Here is a 27805-nt window from a genome sequence, read left to right as displayed (position 1 = left end):
AATTCTGGTCTCTTCCTTGCCTAGTATGACTTTTATTTATGTGAGGAGACAGGCAGGACAGCCGTGCTGGCTGAGTAGACAGGGAATTAAGCTCATATGTCTCCTCTTTTTGATGCTGTTGATTCATAGTTTCAGTAAAAACATCCTCAGCTCACACATTTACTCTTTTGTCTGGAATCATGTCAGTGAGGTGAGTGGTGGTGCTGTTGTAGAACCTGTGGGAGGGGGGCATTTCCAACCTGGAATGTGTTCTGGGGCAGCTGGGAGGCACTGCCTGGATGCTGACTTGAACTTATTACATTTGTCAGCTTCTGTACTGCTTGGGAAAGGCCTTTGGAGTGAGGTATTTTTCAAACACTGAACGTGCTGTATCTCCCTCTAGTTGCTGGAGTGTGCTAAGCAGTGCCTGAGCTGTTCTCTGCTGGGGAGCTGAAATGCAGTGAAGCCTCATCTTTGAAATCCAGAGTCTTCCCCACCCCTTCATTGCACAGGGAGCATTTTTACAGAAGCATGTCAACTTTTCACTGTTTTATAGCAAAATAAAATAGCAACAGTTGAAGTTATTAGAGGCCTATGCCTGTATTTCAGAAGTTATTGGAACAAAGTGAAAGGATGCCCATGAAATAAGTCAATGATGGGAGTTAACCATCACAGTGTGTCATGGTTTTGTCTGGCAAATACTGCTGGCTTCGAGTAATCACATCTTTCTTCTTTCAAACCACAGTTAAAAGAAAGAAATTAAGTGACTAATGCTGGTTCTTTTTCTCAGACTGGATTATTTTTCCTCCTTAAATCCCTCCAGTGCTCATTTTATTCGAAGCTGAGAAGCTCTGGCCTTTACTAGTGGGTTGGGTGATATCCTTACAGAAAAGGATGTCATCAGCCACTTATCCCAAAAAAAGGAGTGGGGATCAGGGGATATTTTAATATTTTCACACTGTAGCAAACTCAGGGTTTTTTTGGGAGTACAATAAGCAAAAATGATCTTGAGGGAACTGCTCACATTTCAAAGCTATAGAGAGCAGTTGTGTGAAAAGTGCAGGGCAATTAGGGATCATCTTTTCTTTTTTTCTCTTTGCATAAATATATCATGTTTTGCATGATTTATACTGAAAACACATTGCTTCCTGTGAGACCAAAGCCGATTGACAGCTGACCAATTGATTCATCAAAGCATTGAAATTTTATTTTCTTGATTCATCAAAGCATTGGAATTGCTTAAATTAAGATAGAAGTAGTTCTCTCTCTTGGACGCTCAGATCCAAAAATAGAAATAAGTACAGGATCAGGACCCGTGGGACTGTTATTGGTTTTGAGCTAATTTATGTGAAAAACCCCATGAGGACCAAAGTAGGGCAGAATTCCAAAACAAACATTCATGTTGATGGCCAAGACCATCACAAGTCATCAAGAATAATTTCCTATTTAATGATGGGGGAAAATAGAAACCATGCTAAGCCTTGGGCATCACACTTTATTAAACCTGCCCCTGCCAGAGTCTCTGAAGGTCGAGACACACTCCCTGGGGATTGTTTAGTTGTGGGAGAATGGAAGGAAGGTGACTTCTCCTGCAGGAGCAGATTAATGTCATTGTCACTGACAAGATAGTGGGTTAGATCAGATGCATTCTTTCTTGTAAGCTCAGCAGCCCTGCTGGATTGGGAATGCTGGCTGTCAATAAAATAGGATGGTTAGGAAAGCTGAAATTCAATCCTAGACCAAAATCTGTCTTGGCCAAAAATAGTCTTAGGTCAATTTGCATACTTCGGACTTGCAAGTTAAAAATACATTATAGGTGCAGGGGATGGTACAAGCAAAAATTTCCTGTTGTGCCTGTGCTGTCCTGAACATGACCATAATTTTATTTCCATGCCCTCTGGAGAAAGAAATTCAGTGACAGCAAACCAGTGAAATGCACTGGCAGTTTGCCAGCAAACTGGCTGAGACTTGTGTGGTATTTTACACATGTATCAGGCACACAGCTGAAATATTTGTGGCCTTTTTGGTAGATGAGCAGGAACTGGTTGTGCTTAGTTCACTGGGAAAAGCAAACTCGAGGTTTGTATTCTCCTGGCTGTTCTGCAGAGCTTGCTGAACCCTCCTTCTGAGATGTTTTAACACGAGACATTTCTCAGGGTTTGGCTGTTAAATTAGCACAACAGGATGCTTGAAAAATTTATGAACTAATAATCTCTATGGTATTTTTACTTTGGCTTTCTGGCCGCAGTAGAACTATTTATAGTAGGGTAATGTCTTTTAATTAAGGATGTATTTGGTGTGCTATTACACTAACATACTGGAAATGCCTTAGGAGGTTAGTGGATGCATTTTTTTTCTTCAGTGCAGAGGAAAGACTGTGAGATCAGTTGTCCTTTAACCAGCATGCTGCTGGTGGAAAATGTTGAATTTTCAGCTTGCAGTTCACATTGCACCCTAGTTCACTGTGCTTCTGGCCCTTAAATTAGGACTTGGAGCCCCTGATGGTCCAGAGAGACAGAATTTGAAAGTGATTTCAGAGTATGTAGTGTGCATTCAGCGCAGACATCTATCTCAAAATGTAATTTGCTGTCACATGCAGCAGTTTTCCACTAACAGTGCCTATCCTGGGCCTTTTTCTCACTCTGTTTTTCTGTTAGCATATTCTGCATTCAGAGTATCAGTTATGCAGCAGTTATGCAGGGTTAAAAACAGATCCAGAGCAAGGTGCAAGTATAGACCATCTTGCAAAGGAGTACAGTTCAGTTAATGCTTGTAAAGTGAGAGTCAGTTCCAGCTCTGTGACCTGCTGAGCCTGTGCTTCTGCTCTTACAAAACAACCACAACAAGGATAGTTTGTCTTCTAAAAAAATAAAAAAAAAATAAAAAAATAAAAAGTGCATTGAGATCTGTAGTTTCCAACCACAGTGACCTGTCCCATCTTCCTCAGGTCCTCCAGCTCCACCTCAAGATGTTGCTGTCCGGGCTGGGTCCACCCCAGGGACCATCCAGGTGTCCTGGAAGCCCCCGACTCTGACGGCCACCGGGACCTCCCACGGCGCCAACGTCACAGGTTACGGGGTTTATGCGAGAGGGCAACGGGTGAGTTCTCCTTCCAGCATTACAGAGACCATCTGCTCTGGGGGAATTCCGACAGGTAAAGGCAGCAAGGAAGGTGTGACAGCCCTTGGATGCCTGCAGGGGGTTCTCACTCAGTTTTCAGGGGACCCTGTTCTTTTGTTTGTGCACAACTTGTTCATGAGCTTCCTTTCTACAGACACTTCAGCTTTCGGACAAAAAAAGCCAAAAACTTCAGCTTTTGGACAAAGGGGTTGAAAGGATTAAAGACAACTGGTGCTGGGGTTGGCAATAGTTCACTCCATGTTAAGACTTTGAAGGTTGTCCTTTAGTGAGGCTGAGGGGAGGGAGGCAGACGTTTCCATGCTCATGAGTTGTTTGTTTGTGCTCTCAGGTGGCAGAGGTGATCTTCCCAACAGCAGAGAACACACTGGTGGAGCTGCTGAGACTGAGGAGTTTGGAAGCGAGGGAAGTCACTGTTCGAACGCTCTCTGCACAAGGGGAATCAGTGGACTCTTCTGTTGCTGCCATTCCACCCGACCTCCTGGTGCCTCCAACCCCTCACCCCAGAACTGCTCCCAAATCTAAGCCATTAGCAAGTGCCGGAGCCCCAGAAACCAAAGAAGAACATTTAGGTCCCCATTTGAAAAGGGATGAGTCGTGGGAGCAGACTCGTTCGGCGTCCCCCGTTCACGGACACACACTTGAGCCCCCCAGCTTCCACAGCCACGGGAGGAGGTCTCCATCCCCCAACAGGATCCTCCCTCAGCCCCAAGGCACACCCATCCCAAACACCGTCGCGAAAGCCATGGCCAGAGAAGCTGCACAAAGGGTTGCAGAGAGCAACAGGGTAAAGGCAAACTTTTTCTCTCAGGGCTTTTTTCGGGTTGTTTTTATTCATTGTGGCGCTTCCCATCAAAAGGTTTTTTTTTCGTCACGTGCTTTAGGGAGCAGATAATTCATTCCTAAGCTCTGAGGGTCCGTAGTTGGAGACGAAGCCGTGTGCTGAAATTCTGTGCGTGTAAAGCACTGTTGTGTCTGCTGTCGTGGATCCCACAGGCAGTTTTACATATTTGCCCTTCTCAGTGTCACATTTTCACAGATGTTCACAACTGCTTTTCATTGCAGCTCCTCCTGTAGCTGCTAACAGCATCACTGCCCAAAGGACACTGCCTGGCTTGGACCCATGGCTGCTGCAGTGACTCAGATGTTTGCTAGTTAATTTAAATCCCATATTTGAGGCTCAAGGGTCAGTACAGCTGATGTCTATGCATCCTGACAACATGCTCTGGTTTTTCTACACAAGTATGCAATATTTAAACACTCCCAGTGCCCTGGGCGGTGACTTTCTCATCACAAGCTGCTCACAACTGTCTGTCACTTTTTGCAGGCTGTGGAGTCACTTATTTCATACACCCTTGTGGTCCTTCATCCAGCAGTCATCACTTATGTCCAGTTTTTGGTCTCCCATCATATGTCCAAAATAACTCCATTAATTTTGACAGTTCACATGTATCTTAACAGCCCCAGCTTATTGACTGTCCCTGTTTTGAGCCAGTGGGTGAATTGAGCCAGCTTTTGAGAACCTGAGTAATTCTGGATCAATAATGTCTGATAAATACATAAGTATGCATGTGTATGTATCTTCCTTTTGTTTATAAAGAAAGAAAACTGGAATAAATGTAGTAGAAGGAAAAAATTTGTTTCTTGGGCTCTCAGAGGTGAAAGTTGATTTAAGAACTATATAGGGAAAGATAACAGAAATACTTTTTCTAGTTTGGAAAATGCTGACATAACAAATACTCTGAACCATGTTTAATTACATTAATTTAAGTGATGCTTGAAATGTTTAATTCAGGAATGTGGACAGAAGTTTACAGATGAATTCATTCTAAATTAAATCAAATCCTGCCGGTGATATTTGTCATGTTTAGTCCCCTGTAGTAGAAATTCTTCCCCTGTGGTAAGCTGCTGCAGAAGCTGTGTACCTTCTCCCTGCCCTCATCCAGCCTGTTAGATGGCTGAGGGTTATTGTCAGGAGAGTAAGCAGCAGGAATTAGTAACTGAGGCCAGGAGTCACCTCAGAGCAGAGGAAGAGCCCAGAGTCTCATTCTAAAGCTTTTTTTGTGCTGAGTTCATCCACTGACGCTCTGCCAAGGGGAAATTAGAGTCTTTGTTAGCAGCCTCTGACTGTAGAATACTGAGAATTTTGACATAAGTGGTACAGGGAAGAGAGCAGATGAGTTGATGATCACAGAGAATCATGTAATTGTTTATGAGCCAGAGGAATATGATAAGCAAAAAATTCTTGAATATTTCTTAAAGATTCCAGTCAGGGAAACCAGCATTGCTCTAACCATGAGCACATTTAAATGGTGTGTGCTTGAGTTCTTATATTTGTCATTTCTTCTTCTGGTGGCAGGAGGGAGTCTGCTTCACAATTTTCCATTTTTTTGTTGCCTTGCTAGATGGAGAGGAGGAGTGTGTTCAGTGACAGGAGCAGTGCCCACTATGCCAACTCTGATGAGGAGGAGGATGGCTATGATTCTCCCAATGTCAAAAGAAGGGGAGCTTCAGTGGATGATTTCCTAAAAGGGTCAGAACTTGGAAAGCAAGTGAGTAGCCTGGTTTTGTCGTTGTGTCAGGTGTTTGACATAAAACAAGCACTTTCTGAAGCTCAGCAGGCTGTCCAGGTCACCTCCTGATTATTGTGGCTGTGTTGGTAAACTGTACAGACAAGCAGGAATTCGTGGGGAGGGAGATGTGTGTCCTGGTCCTGCAGCATGACACTGCCTGATGGGAGCTGAATGCACCAGGCACCTCCAGCCCATCAGCCCAAGCAGCAGGTTTGAGCAGTGGGAACTGCAAAAATGAAGATGGAAAAGCTGAAATAGCAAATGTGACTGGACTGTCATGTTTGGGTTCTGGGCCTTTCAGTGTGGTGTCTCTACTGCCTATGAAAAAATGCTGTGGGAAAAGGGGAAGTGGGAAGAGTTTCTGCGTTCCATAAAAGCCACAACCTGTAAGCTAATAACCTAATTACAGAAAACCAAAATCCTCTATGCTTGGCACGCTGTAAGGAATGGAAAGGTGTTGCCAGAAGAATTTTGCACGACTGCACAGCTTTTAGTTTGATCCCACTGAAAAGAAATATAAAATAATTTATTACATTACTGTCAAGAGAAATGTAAATTCTAGAGAAGAGATATTTTCTTATGTCTTGGCATAGTCAAAAAAGCTTTTTAGCCAAATATCTGACCTCCCATGTGGAAGGGTCCAAGCAACACCACCCCTTCTTGTGCCAGTTCTGAGATGTTCTGGAATTTTGGTTCTGTTTATTATAGATGTTCAAGCAGCTACAAATGTATGAACAATGCCCCAAATTTCCAGTGTTTTAGTCAGTCTATTCCTACAATGTTTAAAAAAATTAAAGCTTCAAATGTCATAAGCTACTTATATCATACAATGGTGGTAATATCCTGCAAGAATTAAATGCTGATCACTTTTAAATTATAATGTGATGTAAGAAACAGCTGTGAAGAACAGATGATATGTGAATTATCCTAGGGCTTTTACAATTTGGTCAGCAAGTCCACTGATGCATGAAGGACCTCTTTAAATCAGGGGAATTTAATCAAGACTAAGACTAGATTTGGTGCTGGGAATGGAGATATCCTTTTATGTATCACCTGGGATTAAGACTGGATTTCTTGAATTAGGACCATAAATGGCCAAAACAAACTTCATGCAGGATCTCTCCAGTAGAACAGAGCAGCAAGCCATGGGATGTAATTTAGACGTGGTAATCAGCGTGACATTCAAATCCAGGAAATGCTCTGGTCCTCGGTGTGTTACCTGAGGATTTCCAGCTCTACAGGCAGTAAAGACCTTTCTCTCTCACCTTGTGAATCAGCCTCACTATTGCCACGGGGAGGAGTATCACACAGAGAGCAGCAGAGGCTCGGACCTGTCTGACATTATGGAGGAAGACGAGGAAGAGCTTTACTCCGAAATGCAGCTGGAGGATGGAGGGAGGCGGCGAGTCAGTGTGAGCTCCCACAACGCCCTCAAGGTAAGTGTGGCTGCAGGGAACCCTCAGGAGCACCCCCGGCTTTTGATTCTTCCTTCAAAGCGTTTCTTGTAGTCAGTTATGGATTTTGCAGACCATTAAAACTCGTATAGACCTAGAGCTGGGCCGCTTTAATGCAGTTATTCCTTCCTTTTTCCTTCATTGTTGGATAGCTAATCTTTTAACTAATCGACTGTTTTCCTACTTGTAACTGTTGCAGTTGCAATTTCAGTTCTACATCTGAGGACCTCTCCCATGTCTATATGAAGATAAGCTGCATGTGCTACCCAGAAAATGAGTTGTTTCTGAGCAAGGAGATGTATAAAAATTATGTACATACCAAGAAGACAATGTATGTTTTTCATGTCTGAGTGATTTGTCCCTGTTTCCAGTGCCAGTCCCATTTCTTCCCAGGCTCTAAAGGATTCTTGTAAGAAAGGGAGTTGGATTAGCTTTGTTTGATCAATGCACTATCAGAAATCCTTGTGCTCTGGTGATTATTAAGTAATCACCAGAGGGATATAAAAAATCACCAGAGACAGCAGGAAATACCCATGGGAAATATTGCCTTAACACTACACAGGACTATTCATCATGAAAGACAACTTTATTATAACAATTAAAGCATAAGTAGGATATTGAACTTACCCAATGCCAAATATGTAGTTCCCATATTATATTTGTACATGTAAATTGTATTTGGGTTTTTATGTCTGTAGTAATCACACAAACTGTGTTTTCTTAGCACAAACACAGAGGTCAACTTTTTTTCAAGGCACTGTTATTTAACTAAAATCAATTTCATGCATACAAGCATTTTGACCATTCTTGTAACTGCTTTCATGTGCTATAAATTCATTCTTTTTATTCTGATGCTATCTGCAATGAGACAGGTACTTTTTCAAAAGAAGAAATAATCAGTTTTCTATTGTTCTGCTAACATAAAGGTTGAAAGTGAAATCCTTCTGCATGCTGCTTCTGTCCCTTTCCACTGGGAAAAAGACAATTATCCCTAGACTCTTCTTGTTCTTTATGCATCAGAAAGTTATTTATTTCTTTGTTTTAAATTAGTATTGCCAGTGTTGATATTTAGAAAGAAAGGGCCAGAACATTGACTGGGGCAGTAAATAATTTTAGACTGTTAAGGTTTACAGGTGTGCTTCTCTTGATGCAGCAGCTTCTCAAAACTATCATTGTTCATTCTGATTTGTTTTTCCACTTTTATGGCAGTTTGTCTTGTTTCACAAGTGCGATACACATTTCAAAAAGGAATGAAAATAGGTGAAATAAGAAAGTTCCTAATGCCTGAAAGGGGACAACATCCAAGGCCCAGTTAAGTTTAACATGCTTAGAGAGAGGGAGAACTGCTGAAATCTCCAGGATGATCCTGTCATTTATGGGTGCTCTTGTGACCAGAGATCTCCCTGATCTGGGCATTAAGTACAAGGAGAGGTGATCTCTGGGGGGTAGAATCAACAAACCCTGTCAGACAAAACCAACACCTCCTGCATTGTCTTCTCTTGTCTCTTCTCAGAGTCCAGCAAAGACACCCACAGGATTCATCTGTCAGACCAACCTGTGTTTTGTGTAAATGGAATTGGAAAAATTACAAAAATATGTCTGTCGTGTTCAGAATGCTTCTTTTTCCCAGGCTGGGATAGTTTTTACCTACTTCTAATGTAAACAGAGACTCTTACTTACTTCTGCTAATTGGTTGATTTTCAAATCTTGGTTTTATCAAGCAGTTGCAAGATCGTGATGAGAGATTTGATGACAGTGCAGACCAAGTGACATCAGAGAGCTTCCTGCTTCTCAGGGGTCTTTCTGTGCAAGCCAAGCTTTAAAAATGGTGCAGGTTTTTTAGAATTTTAGAAAGGAAACTAGAACTCCTTTAATGATGTCTGCAGAATTGCTCTCCTCTGTCAGGAGATTTAAGATATTTGCTGCTTACACAGGATGCTTTAACAGATGCAAAGCAAGAAAGCTCGCTAGAGCAGACTTGTCCTTCTCAGATATGGGTTCTGGTTCCAAAGAAAAATTAAATAGCAATTTGGCATGGTGCAAGGAACGTGTTTTAATGCCATTCTCATTCACCATGCTGGAACCTGTATGGCTTTTACTGCTTTGTTTTAAATGCATGAGTTTATTCTTGTTAAGAGCATCACTCAGTTGTTTGTACCGACCTCTCATGTTGTACCTGACACCCAGCAACTTCTTAATCATGTCTTTATTTTTCACAGATTCTCATTCAAAGCATGACATCCTTTTCACTAAATAAGCTGCATGTCTTATGTTTGCCATTGCTCTAAAACTAATTCTGTCTTTATTTTTCTTTTCTTCTCCCTTTTCCCTCCCATTTTATTTTTGTCACACACTATTTGTTCCCTGTCTGGTTTTTTAACATTACATACTCTTTAAGGAGTGCGATAAGACCACTGAAGCCACTTTTTTGGAACAACCTGACTTTTCACAGCAGATACACCACAGTAAAAAGCTTTTCAGTATTCCAGAAGTAGCTGAAGAGGATGGGGAATACTCTGAACTGCTGTACAAGCAGGGTTTAGGTATGCCCTATAAAAAGAACCCCAAAATAGCTAGAGACTCTAGAGCACCTAGGCCCTACAATCAAGACCAGCAGCACAACTTCTGGCACCCGGCCAAGCACAGGATTTCAGGCGGGGAGGATTTTGGCGCGGACGACAAAGGATGCAAGTACAGCCGGTCCCTCTCGAGGAGCCCGGACAGCGGCCTGGACTGTGGCAGCGAAGAGGAGGAGTCCCGTTTCAGCTTCAGATACCCCTGTGATGCAGTTTCTGCCCACGTGGCCCCTCGCTGCTGTGCAGAGGCCGCTCACTGCTCCTGCAGGAAGAGCACGAGGCCGTCGCTGGCGCGCAGGAAAACCTTGACCAGGCAAAGCAGCATCGAGGAAGATTTCGGGGACCTGGGGCCTTCCTTTGTAGAGCCCAGGAGCGAACAGGCCAAGCCCGGTTACGAGAGGAAGTATGAAGCTCAGAAGTGTAATAGAACAGATAATTTCTCTAATGAAGATGTTCAGGGAGGCTGGAAGACCGACTTTAAGCTGGCTGACTCTAGGGCAGCTGGGCCACTTGCAAAGCCATCCCACAGAGATGCAGAAGACTCTCTGGTGTGTGAAGTAAATCTTCCTTCTAACATCTGCTTGCCAAATCAGTCTGTTTTCTTTAGATTACTAATTTTTGTTCTTTTTTGTTCTTTCTCTTTTTCCCCTGAATTAATTTTTAGAGTCCATCCTTTGGACCCATCTGCTACATTTTCCCCTTTTTTTCTTTCCTCCCCATTCATTTTTTTTTATTATTCTGCATTTTCCTTTATAGTCCTCTTTTGTGTCATGCTGAAATCAGATTAATTTGCTTTACAATGATTTTCCCACGAACCAAATTACAATAATGGCTGCTTTTATTAAAGGACAACTGAATCTAAATTTTAATTAAGGGTTAGCTGAACTATAATTTTTCCCAAAAGATTGTTTTTCTTTACTTTGCCCATCTGAATGTTGCTTAAAAAAAAAAAAAAAAGAAAGCTGCATTCTAACTGGAAAATATTTCATCAGTAGTTTTGTTTTTTTTTTACTTTTTTTGTTATTATTACTGTCAAGGAATTCATTTCATTGTGTTGTTTTTATTCATCCCATTCCCAGAATTTTCAGGATATGCTCTTTATCATGGAACATCTCTGGACAAGAACCAAGATTCTCCCCCAGTGTGACAGTGACCCAGATTTATGGAGTCACAGCTTCATCATATTTTCATTTGCTGCCTTATATCTCTGCACTGTCACCACTTTGCCGTCCTTTTTAGACCATCTCTTCTTGCCTTTGAAGTTGCAGACTGCATCTCTGGTGAGGATGCAGGCAGACAGCTTCTTCCAGAGGGAGAGGCCAGGGCCATCCCATATCTTTCAAGGATGCCTCTGCGTGATCTTGCCTATTTGCATTTCTGTCCATTAACCTGTAGAAGAGTCTCCACGGGTGATAGATGCATCCATAGGCTTCCCTGCTCCCTAAAGACCAAAGCAAGTTCTTTACCCTCTCTCAGCCTGCAACAGTCCAGAGTGGAAACCTCCATTCTAATGCACCTCACGTAAGAGTAGAGATCAGCTGCCTGCTCTTCCAGCCTCAGCAGTTCATGCTGAAACCATCCTTACAAATTCCTCCCATCAAAATTGGTGACCAAGCTGGGTTAATCTTGATGGCTGCACGATAAACTCTGGAGAGCATTAAAATAGTACCATTTGGTTAAATAAATAGTGTTTCCTGCGAGGGTAGTGACCAGAGCCAGCTGTGAAGTGAGAGGAAGTGTGTCTGCATTGCTGTCTACAGGTTTCACTGAGCTTTAGAAGGCTTTGGCAGCCGAAGGCCACTCTAGAAACACAGTGTGCTCAAAGCCAGAAGGACCTACACTGCTTCCCATGCTGCAGACTGGAGGAAGCTCTAGAGCTGGACACAAGCTTTTGCAGTGCAGTCCAATCTCCACAGCTCACAACTGCTTGTACTACTCTCCAGGAGGTTAAAACGTCACCTTAGCGGCAACAACAAAGGCAAAAGAATATTTCAAAAATTATTCTTTTCTTTTCTTTTTGTTCTGATGTGTGACTGCTGGTTACAAAACTCTGCCATAAATCAGGGAACCATTTTTTTTTCCTTTCGCAGGTTTGCCAGGCAACAGTATTTAGTTTTCAGCTAACCTTTCAGTTAAAAACTAAGTTTAGTTGCCTTTAGAGCTTATGCTTCCAAATGTGATTGACCTCTGATTAATGTCCAGCCATATGATCACGATGTTACCATGCATGGAACTTACAAACCTGTTTTTTCTGTTGTTGTTTTTGTTTTGTTTTGTTTTGTTTTAGCTTTTAGGTAATCCAGCATCTGCAGGACGGCCTGAAAGGGTGGAACATGCAGGACGAAGGTCCTCTCATGGCAGTGCAGTGCCACAAAGGTCTCGGCCAATGTTGGTCCCTTCCATTGGTTAGTTGGACAGATTGGTGCATTTCTGTTCTTTGCAGCCTCAGAGTTGGGAAGGCAATCCTTAAAAAAACGAAACAATGGATATTTGTCTTGAACCAGGCTACTCCCAGTTTAAATGGGGTGAAGTGGGACTAAAAACATCTCCACGTAAATGAGTGTACTGGGGCCTCACAGGGGGTTGAATTAGTAGTCATTGACATCCCTGGGAGTCTTTTCATTAAATTTAGTGGGTATTGGAGCTTTTTTAAGCTTGGTTAAGCTTAGATAATGTTAGATCTTACCTAAGAAGAAATTTGCTGGCAGGTTACTATATGATCAGTAAAATAAATGCAGCCATTCAGCCATCCATTCACCCATCCATCCTTCCATTCATCAACCATCATTTTGCATTCACTTTCCATTGTCTTGACTACTTTTTGGAATTTAAAACAAAATGGAAAATGGAAGCTGTTAAATGCAATAAGTTCGTAGAACTTGCATATATTTACTAGATTTGGTTTTTCTTACAGAGTCATCTCTATTCTGGTTTAATTATGACCTAATCTATATGCTGGTGAACACCAGAAAATCCAAAAAGTAGTGGGAAAAAGATAATGGAATCAAGACACTGTGGACAAATATGTATCTGTTAAAACTTGCACTCTAAACTGAAAAAGGAGAAACATTCACACTGAAAATCAGGATACACATGCAAAACAAATGCAGGAAGAGTTCTGTGAGTTATTCACAGAACTTTACTCCATGAAGATGGAAAGTTTATCTGTTTCCTGTCCCTGATCTGGACTTTAATTTGTGAATATTGTAGGCACCATGATGAGGAGAAGGAAGCAGTGTCAGGCAATTCTCACTGACTTGTATGGGAATAATTGATGTAACAAATGGGGATTGTCAGAAGGAAAGAGACTGATCATTAAGGAATGCTCTTATTTTTAAGTATTAAATTTTTTTCCCTTGTCATAAAATCACACTAAAATTCCTGTACTGTAAATTAAAAGCAAAATCCTCCTAGTGAGCATATTTCTTTGGATATCTAATGAATAGTAACTACTGTTATTGAAGCCATAGATCAGAAAACAGACACAGCTGCAAAATGCACAAAACTTGCTCAGTCTCCTCAGTGTTGTGTGGCTGGTCAGAGGCTGATTCTCATCCCAATTCCTGGTGCAAACCAGGATTAGCTTCACAGATGTCAATGGAATTACACTGGAATAAAAATGGCATGGAGGAGAATCAGGTCCAGGGAGGCTCTTGTGCTTCTCCTGACAGGTTATTGTGAGCTGAACCAAAGAGCTTTTGGATGATGCTGTGATGAATGTTAGATTTTCATGTCCTCTTTCTTTCCCTCTGAAAGCAGCCTTGATTTCACAGGAGTAAAGATTCCTGGTTTACCTTTGGACTACTTAAAGCAAATTTTGTATAGAAGTTCTTTCTTTTCTATTATCTGCTAAACCCCCCATTTTTAATAGCAAGACAGTAGAGAAGTTTGTGTGACTGAATCCTTTGGGTTTCCTTTTAATTTTCATTTTAATTAAAAAATAAGGGAAGTGATTAAATTTATCAGAGCTCACTTTCTGTAAACAAGGTTAGGACACAGAAACCACTAAGCAATGACTTTGCTGTTTAGCAGTTTAATAGCAACAGCTTAGGAATCTGATAAAGAAATTAATTTCTGATAGTCTGTGCTCAAGGAGATAATTAAATAGAAAATAATAACTCAGATTTTGTTTCATTCAGTGTAACTTAAAGCATTAATTATTGTGGTTTGTATTATTTACAATCCACAAATGCCATTTGGGAAAATTCCATTAGAAATAAATGACAATATTGTCTCTTGCTGGTAACAAGAAACTATTGAGCATTATGCACAATATTTAACAAAAAATATTATTTGCTGTGAAACTATTGGAAGACCTTATGTGGTTTAGAGTTCAAGAGTCCTAATTTCTGACTAGAAGACTAATGATTAAAGTTGCTGAAAGGTAAGCATGCAATATTTCTCCCTTTCAGCACCATACTGAAAAATACCACTTTGAGGAGAACTGAAGCAAGTTTACACACTTGATAAAACTGCATGAGAGTTCCTTCCTGTAAACCTACTAGGAAAAAAAAAATCTAGAAGATATGAAAATTATTGAGAGCTCAGATAAATAAAATGTAATAAAAGTAGGGCATCCAAAAGCATATAGTAAATCACTGTATAAATTGAACCCACTCTTTGGATCTCCAGTGACAGAGAACATTTCCCAAGAGTAAGGGCTGTAAGGATGGTTTTGAAGAAGGAAGTTTCTAAGGCTGTGTCATTATAATATGGAGTTCCATAAAATGAAAAGCAGAGTAAAATAAGAGAGTAAATATGATTGAGCCAAAGTTTAGGCTTCTTAAATACCTGAAACTTGTTGGCCTCAGGTATAGCTCAAAAATATGGATTCCAAATTTGTCTGGGGTTTTTGTTGAGTTATTTGGCTAAAGGATCACTTACGTGATGGAGAGTTCTTAAAGCAGTTCTAGGAGAAACAGGAAAGACTTTCAAGATTGTAATGTTCTTAGGACTCCGATAGCAAAATCTCTCTCTCTAAAATGTTCCATACTTTAAGTTCTTTGAGGTGTTTTCTCCATAAATCTACAAATTCTTTAGACTAGTATCTTCTTGCAGGTAGGATTTAAGTGAATTAATTAATTTTTGGTTTTAGGTTGATACTTTAGAAGGTGAAACAGAGTTTACAGTGCTCTTGACCTTGCAGATCTGGCAGGTAGGATTGTATTTAGGATTGTTGTTTAAACCTCATAATAAAAGACAATTCCTCTCCAAAGACATAACAAACAATATTTACACTGTATGAATTTTAAAAAGCACAAAATCCAGATTCATATTTCTGTGACACTCCCCCCCCACACACACTGAAGAGGATTTTTAGAGGCTGAGACATCTGGCAAAGCTTGTGCAGTGTTTAGGAAGCGAGAAAACCAGGCAGGCCCAGCCTGCCAGCAGGAACCTCCGCTGAGGCAACTCTACAATCTGTTTTAATAGATCATTCCCTTTTTCTCCATAGAAATTACAATGGACAGTAACAGTGAAGGCGCTCGGTCTCGGTCAGGTAGTGAGGGAAATATTTCACCTGTAAAAGAAGAAGCTTATTATGGCAGCATTGGACACAAGCAGTGGCCCCCGCGGCGTCCCATGGCCCCTCACTATGGACACGGTACGCCCACCATTCTTCCTCCTTTGTGCCAGGCACGGTTTAGAGCTGCGTGTTAACCATGTGTGCCACCCTTGCATGCCATGCAGGATGCCAGGGGGACTGGCTCTGAGTCCTGGGTGCCCTCAGGTAAGTTCCTCCATCTCGGCTGCAAGGGGCAAACGGCCCCGAGGGCTCTGTCCCGCTGCACAGCCCCCTCTCCATACTCGACCGAGTCCAAGCATTGCATGAACTCTGTGAAGCTCTGCTGCTCCCAATGCCAGCCAGTTACTGTACACAGCTGAACCACCATCCATCCAAACATCCCCACTGGATCCAGGCAGATGGGCAGGGACAAACAGCACTGGTGTGTCACAACCCAGTGTTCTGCAATTACCAGACATTATTGGTAGGCTGAACGAAGACTGGGGGTCTTTTCAGTGGCCACACAGGACTTTGGCTGTGTCACTTGATGAAGACAAAGATTATTCTTTGTGTTCTACTGCACTGCATAAGTAAGGCAGTTTTACCCACTACTGATAGTATTTGTTGCTTTACCAAGAAAGAAATCATTACCTGATCAACAACTCAGTTCTCACAGTTCATTAGACGGGGAATTGAAGTGTGTGACACTGAACCCACAAGAGCAGCCCAAGCCATGTAGAGAGCTAAGAAACACACTCAGGTTTTGCTGATATCTGAAATGAAACAGAAGAGGCTCTGAAAGTTTAGGTAAATTGTAATTAAATGCTGAGTTTCCAAGCAGACCTGTCTGACACAGCCAGAACAGCAGCCTGGGTGTATCAGTGTAGATCGAGTGAATTCAGGGTAACTCTGGTTGCCACTGTGCACCAGTCAGGAGTTTGGCTGGGTGCATCCAGAGACAAGATTGTACATGCACAGTGATGTGTGTGTGTGTGTGTGACATGCATTTGTACCTCCTGATAAGATAAGTGGCTAATGAGCTAATCAAGAGATTATTTGCTTTCTGGTTCACCGAAGCAAACATGAGTATTCTGATGTTCTGGCACAGGCCAGTGCTTTTAACAGAGATACATTTGGCTGTGATTCATGTTTCCACCTTACCTTCATTAAGTGCAGTTGGAGTTGGATGCAAAAATTGATATTTTTTTAATTTAAAAATCAAAACAAAACACCCCTTAGCCCGCCTGGTTCACGCTGCCTGGTGGGCCTGGGTATCAGCCTCAGAATGGCTGCAACCTGACAGGGGGAGGAGAACAGAACAGAGAAGGATCCCATCCTTTGTGTCTCATTGCTTTCTGTCCCACATGTGCCCTTTTCCCACACTTCCTCTCTATGCTTTGTGCCTGCCTAAAGCTTCTTGGCTGGAATTTTTCCCTGCCCTTTTGCTTTTCTGCATTTTATCCTTACATTCTTTCTTGAGCTCTGGACCCACGAGTTAGGAGATGTTCCCTGAAAGCTGTGACCCTCTGAACATTTTTTCTGGTAGTTTACAATTATCAAATGTTGAATAAAATGCATGATGTAGAGACAAAAGAGGGAAAAAGGTAAAAAGCATTTATCTGAAATGTTTCATATTGAATGCTCAAACTGTTAAAAAAACTGTGAGTCTTTAATTTGCAAGAGGTGATTACAGTAAAAATTTTATTAACATGAAAATTGGAAAAAATTGATACAGTTGAACTACATTTTCATCATAATTCATAACATCACTTTCTCAATTTATTCATTGTGAAGGATCTTGCAAACTTGATGATGAATGTTGATTCAGCAAAGAACAAAAGTATGTGACTCCCAGTGAAGCCAGAGGGACTTTTCAATAAGCCAAGATATTCACAAGTGGCTTGTGATTTTGAGGGCTTTAATTTTTGGGACTTCAAGTTCATGTGTCTTGAAAAAGACTGTTTGGGAAAGTGCTGCCACATCCTCTTTCAACCCAAAATTAAAAGCCTTTTAAACCCATCAGTCAGAACAGTCAGTGTTAGCCACTTTGACCTAATCTTCCAATCTGGTTTTCTGAAGTCCATCCTTAAGTATGTTGGCAAATCATGGACTAAACACATTCTCCAGGTCATTTGAAAAGTTTGAAAGGTATATGAGACAAAATGTTCATTCTCATTTTTAATGTCCTAATTGACCTGTTACCCTGCAGTGGACAGAATTCAGTGTCAAGTGTTGGGATATTCAAGGATAGTCTTTCCTAATGAGATTATAGTTACATGCAATCATCATTTCTCCTGGATTTTAACACATTTGTTAGTGGTTTGGGTTGGTTTGGGCACTATGTTAACTATTGACAGTGTTACAACAAAATCATAGACAGTGTAGTTCCAACCCTGGCAGGACTAACACTGCTGAAATACCTTCCTTTCTTCCCTGTCTGGAGAGGTTGCAACCATGTTTTATTTTTAACCTGGTATCTAAAACATGGTTTGTCAACACAGTGGGATGTGCTTTCTAGTGTCCATGAAGAGCAGAGACAGCTGTGCTGGAAAACAAGTGGATCCAAAGCATGGTTATTTTTTCAGGAATGAAAAAGCCTGTCAGACTCATTGTTATGTCACTCCTAACATGCTCCATTAATTTATGGTAAACTCTACTAAATCTGACAAAAATGGCTTTCCTACCTGAGCTGTATCCACAAGTGTAAATGTCAGTGTGGGGTAGGAGATAACACCATTTTCAGTGCATGTAGATTTTATACACATTTTAAAAAAGTACCAGCTTGCTAATTAAAAAAAAAAAAAAAAAAAAGACCAACCCAGCAAGCTTTATAGGACATGCATTGAGGTTTGGGGATTTTTTTTTCCCTGAAATGCCAAACGTGTTTCAAATATTAACTGGAATAGTCGAAAGATGGGGCCAACTTGCATTACTGAATTGTTCTTTTCTGACTTTAATTTCCCAGATGGCTATGGTGGTCATGACCATCTTTCTCCAGATCTTTATGAAGAATCCGAAACAGATCCTGGCACAGAAGATATTTCCACTCGAATATTTGTTGCACTCTTTGACTACGATCCGCTGACCATGTCCCCAAATCCCGACGCCGCAGAGGAGGAGCTGCCCTTTAAAGAAGGACAGATCATAAAGGTGAGATCTGAAAACAAGGGAAATGAAGGACCCAGTTTTGCAAACAGGGTCTCCTTTGTCCCTTGTGTGACTGGAATCCAAGGGGGTTTTTTCCTCCAGAGGTTCAGGCTGTAAATCTTGCTGCATCTGGAATCTAGTACTAATGGCTTAAAAATAATTACAAGGTGGACAAAAATCTCAAAGTTTCTGTAGATAGTTAGGGCCAGACTTAATTAGAGATTTAGTGTGAAGACTGTAATTGTGACTGAAGCTCCCTGTGTCCATTGCCACAAACCCTGCAGGAGAAACTGCTCCAGAGAGGAGCTGCAAAGGTCCCCCAGGAGCATTGAGTGTTGTGCCCTCATACAAAGCAGAGCTGCTGTATTTTTTAAATGCTGGGCACTCCCAGATAATAAACAATTTAGACTGATTCCAAGTCCAGAAGTCATGTATTTCTGTTCCCTTTTCTGTCAGTTTGGTGTAAAATACACACACTGCCTTTAAACAGGGCACGGAGGACAAATTGGCTCTGTCAGGGGTTGGGCTCTGGAAGTGTTTTTTCCCAGCCCTCCATCCCAGCTCGCCCCATCTTCTGACAGTGCAGCTGCAAGGCAAATTTGTTCAGCTTGCTGATCTGGTTTTAAAAAGCCAGCAGATATTTCTGTGGAATCAGCAGAAGTGTTTCCTCCTGCAGCCTTGCATCCATTTGATCTGCAGCAAAACAGGCAGAAATGAGAGAGGCAGAAGGAGCAGCTGCTGGTAGTCCAAGGGTGATTGAGGTTTAAGTGTGATCTGAAAGAGAACCTGAAAAAAATAGACTCATTTGAATATTACCCATTTCAGAGATTAAATTCTATCTTAAGCTATTAAAATCCTGACTGCCTTCCACTGTGTTGAGTCTTAACAAAAATGTTTGTACTCTAAATCACAATTTTTGTAACATTGAATACTCTGTTCTGTATTTTGTTTACCTCTCCCCACGATATAAGGTTTGTGCCAAAAAAATTGATCTTGTTAAGAGCTTATTTTCCTTTGCAAGGCTGTGCATTTCACTGAGATATTGTAATTATTTCTTCACAAATATTTACCTGTTTGGCACTGAAAAGTCTAGTGAGACCCCACATCAGATATTTACTGTCAGTGATGTTTATTTTATATTTGGTGACCATGGTGACTGCTCTGTGAACTGCTGCTTTGAATTTCTTATCAAACTGTTGTGAGGATGGATTAGTTTCCATTTCCAAAATGTTTCTGGTACATCCCCTGAGCAGTGGGGTGGTGGAGGGTCAGTTCCACGAGCTGTAGGAAACCTGTACACGTGTTACAGTCTCATCTTCTGTCCTGTGTGCAGGAGTGAGGCCAGGTGACTCAGGGACAGGTAGGGATTAAAGCTGAAAAATATTCCTGTGCTAGAAAGTTGAGGCAATCAGTCAGTTTTAATGAGCTCAGATTTGAGTGGAACTCAGTCATCAGTTTTACTTTAGGAACATAATTTTTGTTTAGCACAGTCCTAGATCTAGGCCTTTGTATCATTAGCAGCCTTTATGACTTGACTGCATTTTTAGCACTGCAGGGAAATTTTGGATTTATATGTTCTCACTGAGGACATCCATGCTATTTTTATATCATGTTTTCTCTAAAGACAAAGCAAAGCTTAAGTACATATATCAAGTACATTATGTATTAGATAGGCATTTTTGATCACATAAAAGTTGTTTGAATAAAAACAACAACATTTTGGCACAATTTTTGCAAACGTTTCATTTTGAATATAATTCCAGAATAATTCCATAAACATCAATGTAAACCATCAAGTAAACTTCTGGCTCAGCACAGGGAGAGTCTGATGACTTTTAAGGCATTTTTTGTGCATTTCACTGCTGACAAAAAAAATTCAAATTCTGTAAATTATATGTCTGGAGTTATAATTCAAATAAATGTCACAATTCCAGTTTTATAACCTAAGTCAGAGTAGTCAAAAAATAATATAGTTCCCCATGCAAACTGCAGTCATCATCTCTGCTTTGGTAACCACTTAGCCTGCATTAAAATTCCTAAATGCCAAAACCTTTGCTGACCAATGTTGTCACTCTCTGAATAACAGGTTTATGGGGACAAAGATGCCGATGGATTTTATCGTGGAGAAACCTGTGCAAGAATTGGCCTTATCCCGTGTAACATGGTCTCTGAGATCCAAGCAGATGATGAAGAGATGATGGATCAGCTTCTTAAACAAGGTTTTCTTCCTTTGAACACACCAATTGAGAAAATTGGTAAGGGAAAATATAAACATTTCACTTTTCCTAACTTTTGGGTGCTCTTAAGTTGGCTGGATCTGCTGTACCTCTTGTTTTCACTGTATGCAGATGCATCTAAATTTTCCAGCCATTTGCTACCCCATGGAATATATTCTGTGTTGGTATCTGGATGACTTTATACAACTGATACTTAATCTTGCTGATATCTTTTGCTGCAAATGGGGATTTGTAACTTCACCACTCGACTTGCTACCTTCTTTTCTTATTAAAAAAAAAAAAAAAAAAAAAAGATGAAAATTGCAGAGCTTTAGTTTTGCAACTAAAACTGTTCAGAGGATTCAGTGGCTTAGAATAGGTGGCCAGATGAGTGTTAAATATTATTTATGAAGCCCATGTGGTTTCACATCCTTTATCTGTGCTAATAGGTTTGGTAACTTTTTATCACTGTGCTGGAGAAACACCCACGTTGCTGCTGCACTGCTGGGAAAAGGCCGGGAGGGAAAGGTGCATCGTGGTTTTATTTTCAAAATAACTTTGATAGCTTTTCCTCACCTTCCTCCCCCTGTGACTGGAGCAGAGAGAAGCAGAAGGAGTGGCAGACAACAGCCAGTGACTACAAGAAGGATGGTGGCACTGTATGATTATGATCCAAGAGAAAGTTCTCCTAACGTGGATGTAGAGGTACGGCCGGAACCGGGTGCTGTGGGTACCCAGCATGGTCAGGACTGGTGGGCACTGCTCTCCATTTGGGGTGGGTGTGCAAAGGAGTAGTTCAGGATTACAAACACAAGTCAAATGGTTTGGAGCAGATGTGTATGACAAAGCTTATGGCTTCTGTACAAGTAGATTCACGGTTCTTGTCCAAAAAAAATCAAGGAATATCCTCTGTAGGTTTTATTTAATACAGCTCAGTACATAACATGGTTGTTATGCCATATGTGTGTGTACCTGCAAATATAACAGAAGTCTGTAAGGAAAAAAGCAGTTATAAATTGTAGGGAATTTTTATTTTCTGATTTCCTCTGTCTGTTTGCACCCAAGACCATGATTATTTTTGAGAAGTACCCTAGCTCACTCTAACAAGCTGATAGTCCTGAGTGCTTTCAAATCTCTGTAACCTCCGAAAATCCACCCTCCCTCACAACCTAAGCCAGAAGGATACAGCCCATGGGAACAGCATTCATAGTATACTGCATTTTTCTCTTAATTGATGCATCTGAGCTTTCATGAATGTATGTCTTGATTATCTCTTTTTTTGTTATAATAATTTAGGGATATCTTAAACAGCTGAGCACTAGCCACATCTTCATTTAAAACCAGCTGAGCATCAATTACATCTTCATTATAGGTTTATCTTCCATGTACCCACTTGCAGTCTCCCATTTCTCCATAACTCTGACCAGCAACAAGAGTCACTTTTTACATGTCTTTGGTGTTACGTGGCAAGTCCCTTAGTCCAGGTTTGGTGCAGGTTCCATTTCTGTCTGCACTGTGGTAAGAATGTCAGGGTACACTGAAAGCTCTAAAAACCACTGCATATCTGGGAGCTTCCTCAGTTATCCTTTAAAATGTTGTTTGGATTTTTTTTTTAATTGGTGAATTGTTTGGAATTTTTTTAAGCAGAAGGTGAATTTTGAAATATGTGGGTCTTGGTGCTTTAAAACACAGCCAGGGTTGTTTTCTGTTTCCTGCTGAACCAAATCTGTTTCTAAGTTATGGTGTTTCAAAGTAATTTGGCCAACAAATCAAAGAAATCCTGCAGATATATTGCAAACATTTTGTTTGTTCTGTCTCCCATGACCACAGGAAATTAATTAACCCCCCACCCCCTTGTAACATTGCATTTAAGCCATGGGCAATTAAAAAGAGCCCAGTGCACTCTCTGTTTGCTGATCAGAGAGTGGAGCTGCCCATTACAAAGCTTTTATTGAAGAGAATCCAGTTCAGCTCCACTGCAGGAATGTTGTGCTTCAGGGGGTTGGACTGGATGGTCTCCAGAGCTCCCTTCCAACCCTGATCCTGTGATTCTGTGAAAAGCAGCTCCCTCAGCTGTTCCTGTGCCCCTTATCCTGGTGCTCAGCTCAGCACAGAGCAGGGACCTGAGCCACGTCCCACCCGGTGTCCTGTTCCCTCCTCCCACAAGGATTGATGGAAGGGACCTTTGAAGTCGTGTAGTTCAAAGCTTCACAGTTTGCTCAGGTTGTTCAAGGCCCGAGTGTCTTGGTTTGTTGGCCACAGGGAGTCCTGGGGGTGTTCAGAGCCCAGTGGGAGAGGTGCCAGGCTTAGCAAGCTAAAGGAAAAAATCCAATACAAAAAAAAAAAAAAAAAAAAAAGGAAAAAAGGCTTTGCTCTCAAAGATCAATTTGTTTTCACCAAATGTGTCAACATGAAGGAGGGGGGGAATATTAGTGGATTTACTGTTGATAAAAGAAAAGATAATCTTTGCCTAACACCCTGTCCCTTTCCTGCAGGCCGAGCTGACATTCTGCACTGGGGACATTATCACTGTCTTTGGTGAGATTGATGAAGATGGATTTTACTATGTAAGTTGGCTCCTGCTTGCTCACTTCAGACTGCTCCAAGCTGCTAGAGCACCTTCACCAGCACCAAGCACTAAATGATAGCCCAGGGGAGGGGGGTTCAGGTCACGTCCCACTGACCTTAGATGGGCATTTCCTCTTCCTCACCAGCTTTGCGACAGGCAAAAGTATTTCCTTCCCTTCTTGGGAACCTACACTTGCTTTAACTAAAACATTTCACGGTGTTGCAGGGTGAACTTAACGGACAAAAGGGGCTGGTTCCTTCCAACTTTCTTGAAGAAGTGCCTGATGATGTTGAAGTCTTTCTATCCGATGCACCCTCGCGCTATGTTCACGACACACCGACGCGTTCGAAAGCAAAAAGGGTAAGCAACCGAATAAGACAAACTTAAATTCTTTTATTTCCCATTCCATCCTGTCTCATACGTAATTTAGACGTCACTTTTAACACCTTAAATTCATCTGCCCATTTAAAATTAACTCTCTCAAATACATAGAATAAAACGTAAGGAAAAGCGACTTTAGCCTTCGCTGGCTCGTTACATTTGTAAATGGAGAAACTAAATTGACTGTTTGATTGCAGTCATTACAGTACCTTCCATTCTAATTCGAATTTAAGCAGTTCTTCTCTGGTTGATAGTTACTTCCTAAAGCTTCCAAACTGCTCTTACTACAAAAAGCTCTCATGGACAAAAGATTGGTACCAGTGTTCCTCTAAATACAAACTGTAACTGCAGCTGATTGACTGACAGTGCTCGTCTTTTAATCCTTATGACTTCCTGTTCCAACTGGCATTAGTTAATTGCTCAGAGACTTCTCTTTTATGAAAGATTAACCATGTTTAGAGTATCTCATTTTTGGTTTTGTTTCATCACTGCAATACTTTTATATATTATATATTTTATATATATTTTTATTTCTTTGCTCATCTGCTTGGAAACAGAAGAAGAGTGTTCATTTCACACCTTAATAAGGCAATGTAGCCTTCACGTAAGTGAGCAACTGAAGATACCAATAGAGATTTCAATTAAAGCTACCTGGCTATCTAATGCAAGTCTTGAAACTTAATTGTGGGGGAAAAGGAAAGAAATATGTCTCCAAAAGCCTTGGCCACAGAAGAGCAGGCTTGTATGCTTCTGCTGAATCTAGTCGAGTCAATTGAGGTTTTTTTAGGAGACAAATCCTTTAAAAAGGAATCCTTGGAAGTCAATTAGACCTCACTTTATGAAGGTCAGCGTTTGGAACATATTTCTTCACGAGCTCAATGTTTATGTTTACATAGAAAGGAGAGTTTGATGTCTAACTACCCTACAAACAAAGCTGCATATTGCATTGTTAGCCAACCTGGGAGGTAAAAATTCCAAGCTTCTGTGACAAGAGAAAAGCACAACAGCTCCAACCCTTACAGAACATCCAAGTGCAGCCTAAGCTGATGCACACGGTAGTTTACAAGGGTATAGTTGGTTTTGAAACTCATTACACTCAAACTGAGCTACTTAAATTGTCTGCCTTAAGATGTGTTTTCCACAATCGATTATACCCCAGCCTGCCTAAGACCAACCCTTCAACGCTCCTGAAAACAATCCCTTCCTACGGCACAACTGACTGGGATTTTTGTCCTAGAAAGTGGACATTTGAAATGTTAGCAACTGTTTGGTTTACCAATGCAATAAAAGTCTCGACCTGAAACATGCAGCTCACTGAATGAATGCATTAGACTCAATATATGGTATCTTCAGGTGTACGTTGGGGTGCTTTACCAAGTTGTTTTGGTTTTGTTTTTTTTTTTTTTCATTAGAATTAGACCTTGATTTAAAATCAAAGTCGGCTTGAAGCCCCTTTGCTTAACTCACTGTTGCACAAGAAGCCAGTAAATTGCTGATGTTTTAACTCCAAGCTAACAGGACTCCCTCCAGCATGGATACTACTATGAAAATATCATCTTAATTGATAGTAACCCATCTCGCCAGCTGGGCACTGTAGTTAGGATAGGCTGAGTATAAGCAATTTTAGCATTTTCATCCAAGTGCTTTTGATGATTGAAAAAAAAAATTAGCTGTTCAAAATATTTAGGAATGCTGTCATCTAACAACCTCATGGCTGCAGCATATACATCAAGCAGTCAGGGTCTTTAAGCTTTCTTTGATTGCAATTAAGGTTCATTTTAGCTTTTTCTTTTTCCTTTTTTTTTCTTTTTTTTTTTTTAAGCCAGTGTGCCATCTTCTCTAATCTGTACATAAAGTTTGCTAGCCAATTTTAAAGAAAAGGCATTTAAAGGACATTAAAAAGTAAGTGAACACGTAGCATTTTAAGTAATTTCTTCTGAAAAGAGTTTGGCTTCTATAGATTGCTATCTGTAGTAATTAACACATTTATTTTTCTTAAATCTATAGCTAAAAGTATCCCTCTCCATTTTAGTACTATCTGAGTACTGAAATGCAAAACCCAAGCCAGTTTTGTGGCTTTTGTGGCCAGAATTCTGGCAAAACAAGTGTATCCAACTTTCCCTTTAAAAAAGTATAACCAAACCAGGGCTCTATTGGCGGGTTTCCTATTGTTCTACAATTTTCCCCCCCCCTCTAAATTTATGCATTTGCCATAAGCCCGAGCAGTATTTTAAGCCAGAGAGAAGAAAGGAACCAGCCCTTTTGCTTAAAAAGTGGGGTAATGGGACAAAGTGATGTTACCAAACTTTCTTGATGCTGACAGCTTTGAAGCTTTCAAACATTCAATAAATTATAACAATGTACCTAATAGGTTCCTCCTGAGAATACAGGTACATCCCGGAGAGCACCATCCCCCACAGTTCATCTCCATTCCGGGTCACCTACGTCACCTATGGGTTCTGGTAGTCCCGGGAGAGGCAGGGATATGTCCTCGAAAAAGAAAAAGGGGCTGCTTTCCAAAGGCAAGAAACTGCTGAAAAAGCTTGGTGCAGTGAAATGATTCATGTGCTGCTCCTGGACAACTTGTAAAAGCTTCCAGTCTGTGTATTTTAATTTTTTTTTTCTTTAATTTTTTTTTTCTGAAGTCAAAACTAGGGCTTTCATGACTATGCAGTACAACTTTACCAAACCTCTCTGCATTTTTAACTCTGACATCAATAGAATCATGTGAATTGCTTAATCAAAACAGCAAGAAAAAAAAAAAAAAGGAAGTGGATTTGTTGTTGCAAAAACTTTTTTTTAAAAAAATAAAAAATGTTGTGGGCTTAAGAGCAGAAGAACGTGGTTTTATTTGAAGTCAACTCAACACCTGCAACTCCACTGGAAAAATCTCAGCCTTTTTAGCCTCCTTTAACCACGAGTGGTGGGGAGAAAACTCTGTTCCTTGATTCCTAGTTCAGAGAGATCACCCCACTGTAACTAACCATTAACAAAAATGGTCTTGAAACTCCTAGTTTAATCAGCCTTGATGTTTTGCCTTATTAATGCACAATGATTTGTACTGTCTAATAAATATACAGCGTATACTTTGTATGTACTGTGTATTCAACTGTCTTCATCTTCCCTACAACATGGTAATTTAAGATCAAGTACTATGTTACTGACTCCATTCACTGTCTGATGTAACTCCTGGGAGTTTGAAAGTGCTGTGCTAAACGCTTTTTATTTTTTTTAGTTTTTTTTTTTTTAGTCTTTGCTTCTTTATTTCCCCCCACCTCCAAAAACCAAACCCTTGTATTGGTTTATTCTGTCAACTTATTTTCACTCCACTGAAATCAGATACAGTGTAAGTTACTCAGAACCTCACCCAGAATTTCAACCATTCAACCTCCAGTTTTGGGGTTCCTGGTTTACTGTTCTAAACTACTGGGAAAATTAAAAAAAAAAAAAAACCAAACAAACAAAACAACAAACCAACTCCACACCAAAACCCCTTTACTCCCCCATTTATTTTTTTTCTGTGGAGGTGCAGTTCTAAGTTAAAAAGCATTTTCATATTGCTGATGTCAGATTCAGGATAAAGTACATGTTTAAAGTAAAAAGGACAAACTGTGTTGCAGTCACAGGCCACAGCCAGTAACGAGGCTGCAAGAGGCTCTAATCAAATCTTAATTGTGATATTGGCATATCAAGACAAACAATCTTACACTGATGGCAGTCATTGGCTGTTACTATTTTGTAATTCTTGTCCATTTGTAAATTGTTTTTACTGTTTATACATACTTTTCAGACTGCCTTTCTTTTTGTAATTTATGGAAGGTTTATAAATGAATGATCAAAGCTTCCCCATTGTGTCTTCAGATAATAATGTAAATTACTGTAAGATACCGTGTGCTAGATTATAACATTTAATTAAAGAAAATAACTGGCCTAAAGTTGTGGTAAAGTACTGTGTGGGTGTGTGCATGTGTACAATTGTTGTGTATTATATTTTATATAAATAAATAATTTGATATTTTGTAGAGTGCAGTACGTTTCATAAATCTACTGTAGCAGCTGCTTGGTTGCTGTGCCAGCCTTCTCTCCCTCCCTCCTGGCCCTGGCACCCCTGGTCAGATCCCAGGTGCCCAGGGAGCCAAGGACAAGCACATGGCCATGGTGCAAGTCACCCCTTCAAACACTGCACCAAAGAGGAGAAAGAGCAGCCCCCAGTGAGCATCTCCTACCTTTCTGCAGCTGCACAAGGTCCTTCTCAAGTGACCTCAA

The 27805-nt window shown here is 40.7% G+C and overlaps 1 protein-coding gene and 1 long non-coding RNA gene across 13 annotated transcripts in view; one reads left to right on the top strand and one right to left on the bottom strand.

The window, feature by feature from the left end:
• The window catches only part of RIMBP2 (RIMS binding protein 2), a 95916-nt gene extending 68355 nt beyond the window's left edge, over positions 1–27561 (top strand). The window contains exons 11-23 of one of the 12 annotated variants that reach the window (XM_027733027.2): positions 2927–3078; positions 3449–3904; positions 5523–5669; positions 6968–7126; positions 9543–10268; positions 12008–12125; positions 15176–15325; positions 18192–18376; positions 20460–20628; positions 21188–21294; positions 23085–23156; positions 23384–23518; positions 25911–27561. In XM_027733027.2, coding sequence (XP_027588828.1) covers positions 2927–3078; positions 3449–3904; positions 5523–5669; positions 6968–7126; positions 9543–10268; positions 12008–12125; positions 15176–15325; positions 18192–18376; positions 20460–20628; positions 21188–21294; positions 23085–23156; positions 23384–23518; positions 25911–26099 — 2765 coding nt within the window. In that variant the 3' untranslated portion in view covers positions 26100–27561. Of the gene's footprint in view, positions 1–2926; positions 3079–3448; positions 3905–5522; positions 5670–6967; positions 7127–9542; positions 10269–10384; positions 10593–12007; positions 12126–15175; positions 15326–18191; positions 18377–20459; positions 20629–21187; positions 21295–23084; positions 23157–23383; positions 23519–24096; positions 24235–25365 lie in introns of those variants that run through there. The other 11 variants (XM_027733028.2, XM_027733012.2, XM_027733016.2 and 8 more) reach the window with 11 other exon arrangements.
• LOC120322754 lies at positions 16877–24124 on the bottom strand. Its single transcript, XR_005562647.1, has 4 exons — positions 23274–24124; positions 22773–22903; positions 21166–21561; positions 16877–19159 (listed from the first exon to the last, which is right to left on the bottom strand). It is a non-coding gene; the product is annotated as an uncharacterized LOC120322754 (long non-coding RNA).
• Positions 27562–27805: the final 244 nt, after the last annotated feature.

This window comes from Pipra filicauda, unplaced genomic scaffold, assembly GCF_003945595.2.
Source record: "Pipra filicauda isolate LSUMZ 115617 unplaced genomic scaffold, ASM394559v2 scaffold14_size4853619_pilon, whole genome shotgun sequence".
In the NCBI taxonomy this organism is placed as follows: Eukaryota; Metazoa; Chordata; class Aves; order Passeriformes; family Pipridae; genus Pipra; species Pipra filicauda.
This window is presented reverse-complemented; position numbering and strand designations above follow the sequence as displayed.